The sequence below is a fragment of the Eleginops maclovinus genome, chromosome 2, assembly GCF_036324505.1.
Source record: "Eleginops maclovinus isolate JMC-PN-2008 ecotype Puerto Natales chromosome 2, JC_Emac_rtc_rv5, whole genome shotgun sequence".
In the NCBI taxonomy this organism is placed as follows: Eukaryota; Metazoa; Chordata; class Actinopteri; order Perciformes; family Eleginopidae; genus Eleginops; species Eleginops maclovinus.
In genome coordinates, this window is record NC_086350.1 from 21,370,587 (window position 1) to 21,380,830 (window position 10,244).

General features: G+C 38.1%; 1 protein-coding gene across 1 annotated transcript; it reads left to right on the forward strand.

Moving 5' to 3' along the window:
- The first annotated feature begins 1,274 nt into the window (after nucleotides 1–1,274).
- si:ch211-216l23.2 (uncharacterized protein LOC565061 homolog) lies at nucleotides 1,275–7,736 on the forward strand. The gene is made up of 9 exons (XM_063896791.1): nucleotides 1,275–1,483; nucleotides 1,616–1,699; nucleotides 1,945–2,021; nucleotides 2,230–2,371; nucleotides 4,266–4,465; nucleotides 5,753–6,031; nucleotides 6,418–6,582; nucleotides 6,762–7,007; nucleotides 7,208–7,736. Exons 1-9 carry the CDS (start codon nucleotides 1,422–1,424, stop codon nucleotides 7,243–7,245), a joined length of 1,293 nt encoding a protein of 430 aa, XP_063752861.1. The 5' UTR covers nucleotides 1,275–1,421; the 3' UTR covers nucleotides 7,246–7,736.
- The last annotated feature ends 2,508 nt before the right edge of the window (nucleotides 7,737–10,244 follow it).

The window sequence follows — 10,244 nt, forward strand, 5'->3', positions numbered from 1 at the left end:
CAGTACAACATTTTTTTAAAACAACCGTTAAAGCGGCATTCCACCATTTTTCTCTCATGCTTTTCTAAAGAATGCATTTCTAAAAAATGTTAAATATTTCCCTTATTTACATAGGTTAATAAAAGCCATAGTATTACAAAATGTAGGACTAATGATACATGAGAAATACCCGAAGCTTTTTCCATAATTGCTCTAAACTTTACTAAATAAGATATGATCTGATACACACTGGTACCCATGTTACTGATATTGTTGTGGCAGGCAAAATTATCTGCTATTTTTTATATAACATGCTTACTCATGTTACAAACAGCAACATATTTTCTCCAAATCACACGCCTGACTAAATAATTATGGGCTTAATTTCATTGTTTTTAGTCGAAAGTTATGGGTTGACATTGTGTACTGTAATGCTCTTCTTATGCCAGCCATTATCATATAACACTGGGTTGACTGAATCTAAAGTGTAGTCTGGCTCAAGTAGATCTCAGTAGGATAAAAGTTTGTTTTTGAAGCATAATTTGTTTTAGCAATAGGATCTAGAAAAACTGGACCTCACACATCTCCAAACTTAAGGTGATAAAATAAAAAACAAGATGATTAGATATTGAAATAAAAAAACTTTATTGGCAGAGGTGGAAGAAGTCATCAGATTTGCTAAAGCAATAGTCCTACTACTGTGTACAAATACTCAGTTACAAAAAGTCCTGCATTCAAAATTGTATTTGGGAAAAGCACAAAAGTATAAACATCAAAATAAGTAGCAAAAGTACTCGCGATGCACAATGGCCCATATAAGCATCATACATTTTAAATGATTGTTTTATAAATGTCGTTGCACCAATGTGTTCATCACTTCAATGTGGCAATTTGTATAATTTGAGTTTATTGAAAATATGTTATATACAATGGGGCAGCTTAAGGTAAATATAAAATAAGTTATTAGTTCATTTATATTTTGTATTAATAATCTAAATCTGCCAAATAATTATAGCGAAGTAAAAAGTAAAAGTATAAGTGAAGCATTTATAAACACATTTATAAGGTTGTGTGTGTGTGGGGGGGGTTGTCTGAAATAACTAATGGATGACACATCATTTGTAAAAATGAGGGGCCTGGGAGAACTCTGCAGCATTACGGGAGGGCATAACAGTCCGTTTAATAACAGTCTGTTTTTGTTTAAATTCGCAGCTAACGTCCACTAGGGGGCTCTAATGGGCCTGTAAACTGGAAAGTCGACTACCAGAAGAAGAGCTGCTCCTCCTTCTCTTCCTCGGTCTCCTCCTTACGACAGGGAGGGTTGTAGTAGGACCTATGAGCAGAACACTGGTGGAGTATCGTCAGGATTTTTTTTTTCTCCCACTGTTATTAAAAGCTTAAGGAGCCTCCGTGTCTTTGGCTGAATTTGCAGTCCAGTTAAAATGTCGTCCTGGGCGAAGTCGTCCGCAGCTGCCCGACGGCAAGCAGCTAACCCAAACGGAAGGTAAGCCGAGTGTTCTCAGTAGCAAGTTTAGCATTAGCAGCGAATATGCTAGGTAGCAGGCACAGCAGAAAACAAAACGGTGCAGGCTCAACATACATGTTAACGTTGGTACATGTTTTTGGTTTTGTGCAGTGCTCAACAACTGCGTATGTTTCGGAGAGCAACACCTTACTCCAGAGAAGAGAGGAACGAGGAGCTGAAGGATGCCCTAGACAGGTACCTGCCTTAACATTAAAAACCTCTGTTTTATAACATTAGTCTGCATTGTTTTAGTGGTAGGTAATGGATATTACGTGGGTCCAAAAGAAGCCAGCTTTATTTTAATTGAGTAAATAATGTACAACAGAGTGACATTTAGACAAGGCTGTCAGGGCACAACGTGGACCGGATCACAGAGCACAACAACACTCAATATAACAACTGGAGTAGTAAGAGTATTTAAGACACTGCTTCTCTTTCAGCTATGAAGAACTAGAGCAAATCCAAAACTACAGCGGAAATGTGAAGTACGAAGGGTACAACAAGCATCAGCAAAATGGTGAGACATTTCCTTTATTTTGATCACAAAAATCACCTTAACAAGTTTTAAAGAAGCTCCCAGAAACTTTGCACAACAAGATACCCTATATGTTTTTTTTCTTCTTCTGTATGTAATACATGTTCTGTCATTGTGCTGCTTATTCGTACATTAAATAAAAACGATTTCCTTAAAAGCTGGTAACCCATTGGTTTACACTTATGAATAGCCAAGCCAGCCAAAGCACCCAAGGCAGATGGCTGCACCCCAGCAGACAGACGCAAAGCCTTGTACCAGAAGTTCTACAGACAGGTGCAGGAGGAGAAGACGCCTGCCGACTGCGTGGTCCTCTCTGTCACCAACCGGTGCATGTGAGTACTTCATAACAAAGGTCGAAATCAAGCAATTCCATATATTAAACTTAATAATAAAAAGAGAGTGGTTATACTTCGGAATATTGTTTGATTGTTGATTTTGTTTTGGATTTGGGGACTACGTTAGCATTCGGCAAGTGTGTTTACTACAACCTGCCAGTGACAGATGACCTTTTGTACTAATATAATATTTAATGATGTAAGAAGAGAAATGTCTCCTTGTGCATACAGTACTAAAGGGTAATTAATTGTTTTACAGCTTGACCTATTCCCCCCCCCCTTTTCCCCCATTGAGAGGATTGCATGGAAAGTGTTATGCTTAAATGAGACCAGGATTGTATTAAGTTTCACTTAACAATAATACTTTTCATATTTAAGTTGAGTTTACTCTGCAGGCTGCCAGTTTTTACTACTGATTTGATTGATTTGTCCATGTTTATTGCTGCAACACTTGCATGCAAGTTGACTTTAATACTTTGGCCAATGAGAACCATTTTATTGTATGTCTAAAACACGTTGACAACTGTTGTTCTTATTATGGGATTTGACAGGGAGCTGGTAAATTATTTGTCTGAGAAAGAAATGTGGCATTCATGCTCATGCGAAGAAGGTCAAACATCAGGATCTGTGTCTTAGTTGTCGCTCAGCGCATTAACTTAACAACCTTTTCTCATAAATAACATTTTCTAGTTTTATTCACATGTAACACTTATCATACTTCATGCCAAATCGACCCCTATGAATACATATTTATCATTGTCGTATTTACATGGAATAGTTATATTGTTGCATCCCAAAGTAATGGTCATTGTGCATAAAACATTTACACTGATTACACAATGCAACATCAAACAATAATTCACATTCAAAACACTAAAACACAAATGCAGACTACAAATCTGCCAAATGTGGCAGCTGTGGCTGCATTTTCCAATGATGACACAGTAACATTGCAGAGCATTTCATTCCAAAGGCCACTCAAATACCGAATGACTAATAGCCAGGGTTTCATGCCATACAAAAATGGTATCTGCAAAATCAAATATGTAAAATAGGTGTTAAAGGAATTTAGAAAACTGTTATGAATAGTAAACACTAAACGTCTATAGGTCTGAAAGGTGTTGGATGCTTTGCATCAACAAGGAATCCAATGAAGAAAACAAGTGTCACTCTAAATATCTGAAACATAACCTGCAACATAAAACATTTTTCCTCTTTCCTTTTTGTGGTTGGAACATTCCAATTGCTCACACTTTTGTCAAGCTACAAATATCGGTGTACACAAACTGCTAATGTGCTAATAGCATGCAGATACTGTTTTTTTGTTGTTTACCCATTTTTGCCTCAAACAACTTTCCCTGCTTCTGTCGCTTACTTTTCCCCCACATTTACCAGAAATGGTATCTCTGCTTCTTTTAACAAATTTCACCTTCTGTGGTTTTTGAATGTTGGAGCAAAATCTTGAAAACACCTTGACACGATGATTCATGTGTACCAATCTAAAAAAAAATATGACATTACCATCACTTTTTCAGAGAGATGTTATTTAGAATGCCACCACATTCTGCCACATCTAGACATGTATCCACAATTCACTCAAGTCTTTCATATGAATAAGACCCTCTGTGTTACCTTTTTATATTTTACCTAAGCACATACAACTAAATACATCTACGAGAGAGCCAAAAACACAAAGTCCCACAAAAAGCTCTACACAATGCTACTTTCGGTTGCATCTAGTTAAAACTCCTCACAAACCGATTTCACCACACAAAAGTGATGAAATACATTTATTTTAGTCAGTCACACTCTGAGGTAAACATTAGGTTTCTCTACATTCCATGCCACTTAGAAATGTCAAGTTAACAAAATGTTTCTCTTCCTCTCAAAGGGATTACCCCAAATCGCTAAGCCAGTGCTTGCAGGAGCGTGGCCTGTCAGTGGAAATGCTCTACCTTCAGGCGGAGTCAGGCCTGACCCGGGCTCTGCAGGATGTCCGAGCAGTCGGCTCGCCGTTATGTATTCTGGTGGAGCACACAAACGTAGCTCTGTCCTCCTGCACTGTTATCATATTTTCAGAATCCCTCAAAAGTAAGTCCCTGCCCCTCCATATCTTCAAACATAGCCAAAACACCTCGGTTACAACCCTCCATCCCTTTTCAAATGAAAGTTCAAAGCAGTTATTTCACATCTTTTAAAAAATCTAAATCTGAAACACATTTAGCATGAAACCAAATAAAAAAATCAAGAACTACACGCATTAAAACACAAACATTTCAAGTCCTATAGCCACAATTGTCAACAAAAACAGTATGCTACATATCCATATTCATTCTGTTACATAGGTCAATGGCACTTCACTTACTGGCTTCCATTGCAATTGACGTTAAATAATAGTACACGTAAATGAATGAAGCCCAGGAATGTAAAAGAAGGTATATGGCAGGTTCAAACGTTGTCTTAAAAGGAAAACTTAAGTTTAGCTCAACATAGCTCAAGCCAGTGCCTTTATTGTGTATGATAAAATTGTACTCAAGAAAGTAGTGTAAAACACTATTTGTTTTAAAACATTTTGTTTTTTTAAAGGTCCAATATAATCCATTCACATTGCTATTCACATTTTGTGAAACAAAGACATTATCAATATCTATACCATGAAATGCAAAAAATACTGATCTAAAACAGTCCATACATAGCATGCAGAGCTATGTTTTCTATATTTCAACACGTAGAACCACACGTTTTAAATAGTGCACAATGTACAAACAAATATGCATAAAACAAATTGCACAAATACACATTTTATGAAACAAGAACATCAAACCAGTGCAGTGATTTGATGTTGCAGGATGCTACTCTGTGCAACTCAAAAATAAATACATTCCCATTGCCAACACAACCCAAATTAAATGCAGTTTTATGAAAGATTTACAGCTAATATAGTAAAGGAAATATCCATTGCACCCAATAATTTAAACACAAAAATATCTCATATCTACATTTTATTATAATTATTGTTCACATGTCTGATTTCACATTTTGAAAAAAGAAACAAAGCTTACAAATCCGATACTTTCTGTCCAGGAACATAATGCAGCAATATATAAAGATACTGATAAATGCAAATCTACAAATTGAAGGCCCCATACATCGTCTTACACAAAAAACACAACCTTCATTCAAAAGAACTCCAACCAATTTACAAATTTACCAGCTGAACTCAACATCACAAACAAACAGATTTCAGTTGATCCTGATATGGCGTGTAAATCATTGATTTAACTGCTATGTGCAGTTGTTTGGCTTATTTCACCTTTTCTTCCCCGTCAGTCCCCTGACACCTCACCATTAACATTCTAATTCCACCCCCCCTCCTAGTCCATCGCAACATGCCCAAAGACCAGGCCATGGACTTCGTTGCAGCCGAGTACGGTCGTGGACTTGTCAAAGAACGGTCAGCAAGAGATCCCGCAGAAACTGCGGCACAGGCGTCACAGCTGCTGGATGACTTCCTGGAACGGGAAAAAATTGAGCACCACACCGTTCCCCTCGAAACCCGCCAGCTCCTCCTGCTGTTAGCTGACGGGGTGCATCTCTACCACGAAGAGCTGGAAACCATCTCAGAGTACGTCCGTTCCCGGCAGGAGCACACAGAAGGTGGGCTGCTAAATAAGCTGGTGTTTGTCGTCTTATTCTTGGGGGCCATACACATGCCAATTTCTGTATTTTGCGCCCTGAAAATGATGAGTGAGCATAATGTAGAGCAAAGTTCTGTATGGAAAAACCAAAGACAATGCCAAACAAATGACTGGGGTAGAAGGTCGGCCAAAAAAGACAGAGACTCTGGAGCAGGGCTTTAACCCCGGCAGTGCAGCGACCAGTTGCTTGCAATCAAGTGTCCCCTTCAAATACAAAAAGGAGAATCGTTAGGTCACATACCACAGGGAGAGTAAGGCTGGGGTCATCACACTTGTGTTGTTTCATCAGGAAACTGAATGTTTTCCTGTCCCTTGTGTTTTTTAAATGTTTGTTTCTGTCTTTAGCGTCACCCACTGAGGGGAAGAGGGGTAACATGTTGCCTCCAGGTTTGGGGAAACCACCTCCTCTGCTCCCCACTCCACCAGGGCCGCCTCAACCTCAATCCTCATCCGGAGCAGGGCCCATGATGAACCACTCCCCATCCCCCACTCCTCTATTGCCTTCACCAGGTTGGTCCACAGAGTTGAACACTTGACTAGTTAAAGAGTATTCTTAATCATTGAATAAATAAATGGTGTAAGAACCAAATGAACGTGTTCTTTCTCGGTTAACAAGTAGAAAAATGCAATCGCCTTGCAGAAAGATCTTTATGTTTTCTTACATGATGTCTACTCTCTCTTACTTTCAGGCTCTTATCCCAAAACCAAGCCTCCTCCTCTACTGTCATTGCATCGACCTAACGGCCCGTCATTAGGGGCCTCATCTTCACGAGGCCTGCTCTCTTCTCACAATCCTTATGGTGGCCCCTCTGTGCCCCGTGGGCCCCTACTCCACCATGTTCCCCCATACCACCAAGGCCCCAGGGGCCCTCACATGGGCAGAGGTGCCCCGCCTTCTCTAAAAAGTTCACGTCCTCCACTTCTCGCTTCTCCAGGTGGGTGATTTTTTTTTTCCTTTCACCTTAGCAATAAAATGATTGTTGTCACTTTCACAAGATTTAAAGACTGCAGTGAAGCTCTTATTGTTATTATGTTGCCTTGTTTTCTGACAAACAAAAACAAAAAAAAAAGAATATCGATTTAACCACACAATGCAACAATTACTTAGTTTTTTCTCTCCCTTTTTCCTGATCAGGTGGCCCTCTTCAGCGACCAGGTGGCCCACGACACTAACAACACAGACATCCACTCACACTGTTACACAAGGAGGCTGCTAATACCAGCAGTGTTTGAACATTTCCCCAAACTGGAGACCAGATGACTCCTGGTGGCTGCGTGCCCTTTTTTTTTTATAATAAACATACTTGGCTAGATGACAACTATGGTCGTAATTGTTTAAATATGATGTACTTTAATGACTTTAAGTTTCCATGATCCCGCTGTCATCCTTGTTCATGTATTTCTTTATAACATTATGCGCTTTTCACCCGGAGTCATCCCATAAAAGAAATGTTCCTTACTTCTCGTCTGCCATTCTGGACTCCATAAACTTGGTGTGTAAGATTCAATGAAACGCTGCACTGGTTAAACATCGACTGACTTTTTATTTTGTTGTATATAATGAATAAAGCAAGTAGCCTACCAGCTGTATAAGGTGATTCAAGATGGTGCTTAAGATTTCGTCATGAAAAAAGATTTTAAATAATTAAAGGTTTGTTTTCACATGCTGTATCCATGGTTCAATTTTTTTTTTTATTGATTATAAGAACTAGTTATTATTGGGAGTTTGTATAATCAGGGTTTAAAAGTATATTTACTTCAATGATATTAAAGTGTTTTCAAATCAGTCCTTCATAATATATTTATATATATATTTATAGATGCTTTTAAAGGATCAACCCTGTGCTGTATAATCATGTTACACTCAAGTTGTATTCATGACAAGCAAAGCTTTCAGATTATGAAGGTTGCAGGGATGTCACATGAACCTACAAATAGTAGAGCATAAATACAAAAGAAAAAACAAGACGAAAATGTTCTCACTCAGAAACATATTCAAATGCCACAGTTAAAAGTAGTCTACAAGACTCTTTACATCAGAAAATAGGTCTTTTGAAGTCTTGGTGACCGTTGGGGAAAAACAAAATATCACAAAGCACAACAATCAATACGTGTTTACAATATTCACCCAAAAAGTCATGACGTTATGTCAAGAAGGTAAACTCTAGCCATTCCTCGAAGCAGGTTCTGTCAGGTACAAAACAGAAGTCACATCACACTGTCTACACCTCCAGGAGATGAATGGGAAAAAAAGAGAACAATTTCATTTGATTTCTATATTTATTTTACTCATAACTAGAAGTAATTATTGGGAGTGTGTATAAACAGGGTTAAAAGTTAAATTTATTTAATTGGTGTCAGTATCTTTTGTCAATCTTTTGCGAGTTAAAAGTGAGTCAAGTAAGAGTAGGGACACTTTATTTGACATCCAAGATAAAACGTTGGCCATTGTGTATTGCATTAAAGCAAAAGGGGGTGTAATGTTTGACAGGTTACTTCAAATAATACAAATGTCATAATTGTGTCAGTAGTTGTTGCAAAATCTAAGTAGACAAATATTTGTTTTGGGTGTCTAAAATATGAAAAACAGTTCTGTTTGAATTTCACTGAAGCAAAAAAAAAAAGGGGATTACATTGATTCTTCCTTATGGTAGATCAGGAGAAAAACCAAACTACAATCGTATATTCTCCTTTTGGCTTTGTGCTGTTTTTGTTTTTTACAGCTTTTGCCCCCTTACCAGAAAATGTAGAATAGGCTGATTTGGTTGTTAATATTAATTGCTATACTAATTCATATAAAGCAACCAGTTATAAAGTAATCTCCCTGTCACTGTAAATCCGTTTAAATGTTGTACTCGTTACATTTATGAATGTGTTGAAAAGTTATTTACAGACGTTTTTTTTTTTTTTTTTTCAGGAACAAGTAAGCAGAACTCAACAGATTAGACACCGGAAAGAATTTAAAGGAACTTTTTAAAACATTTTAAAAAATATTGTTATTTTTGCTTGAAGCCAGGTGTAAGCATAGTCATTATAAGATACATACTGTAAATATATATATACGGTATATAAAAGAAACGTATTTCTCACTGATATAACATTTTACAACGCTGAAAGGGAGTGAATGTCATTTTCAGAACTAAGGAACATGTACACTTTGAGTCTGAGTGAAACTACTATGTTTTTCACATTCTTCACAAAACTGCTTAAGCTTTATAAAAGGACTGGACTAATATTTATATTTAAGGAGGAGCAGGGGATCAAACTGCCATAGTTATTGATATACGACCTACCTCCTAATAACAAAATATATTTTTTCTCAAGAAGTAAGGATGAATTTAGTGTATGGACGAGTGTGGGATTCAAACAATATTTGACCAAACCAGCAGTTGGAGATATGTGAGCGATAAAGTTACTTCACTCAGGTTTAACCAGTTCCCTATGTCCTCCCGAGGCAGAAAGTCAAACAAGCAGTGCACACAGACTGTAAAGGTATGAGGGCACCAGCTGCAGGATGTGAGACTGTAGCACCTTCAACCATCCGGACACCCTGCGTGTCACTTATCCACGTAGACTTAAATCCTGATCACACCCTTATAAGTGTTTACCTTTTTCTGCCTGAATAAACTTCTGTTGAACACACACACACACACACACACACACACACACACACACACACACACACACACACACACACACACACACACACACACACACACACACACACACACACACACACACACACACACACACACACACACACACACACACACATACAGTGGTATGCAAAAGTTTGGGCACCCCTTAGGAAAACCACTGCATCAGTTTGTCACTTGCTGAGCTTTTGAAGCAGCAACTTCATTTTAACATATGTTATACCTTATGGTAACAGAAACATCTCAGTAGTGAAATAACTTTTATTGGTCAAACAGAAACATGTTTATGTGCATTCAAACAAAAATAGGCATGTGCATAAATTTGGGCACCCCTAAGAAATAATTCCATTAATATTTAGTATTGCCTCCTTTTGCTGCAATAACGGCCTGTAGACGCCTCCTGTAGCCACAGACAAGTCCCTTAAGCCTGGCAGGTGGTATTTTGGCCCATTCTTCCACACAAAACGTCTCCAGTTCAGTCAGGTTTCTTGGCCTCCGTGCATGGACAGCCTTCTT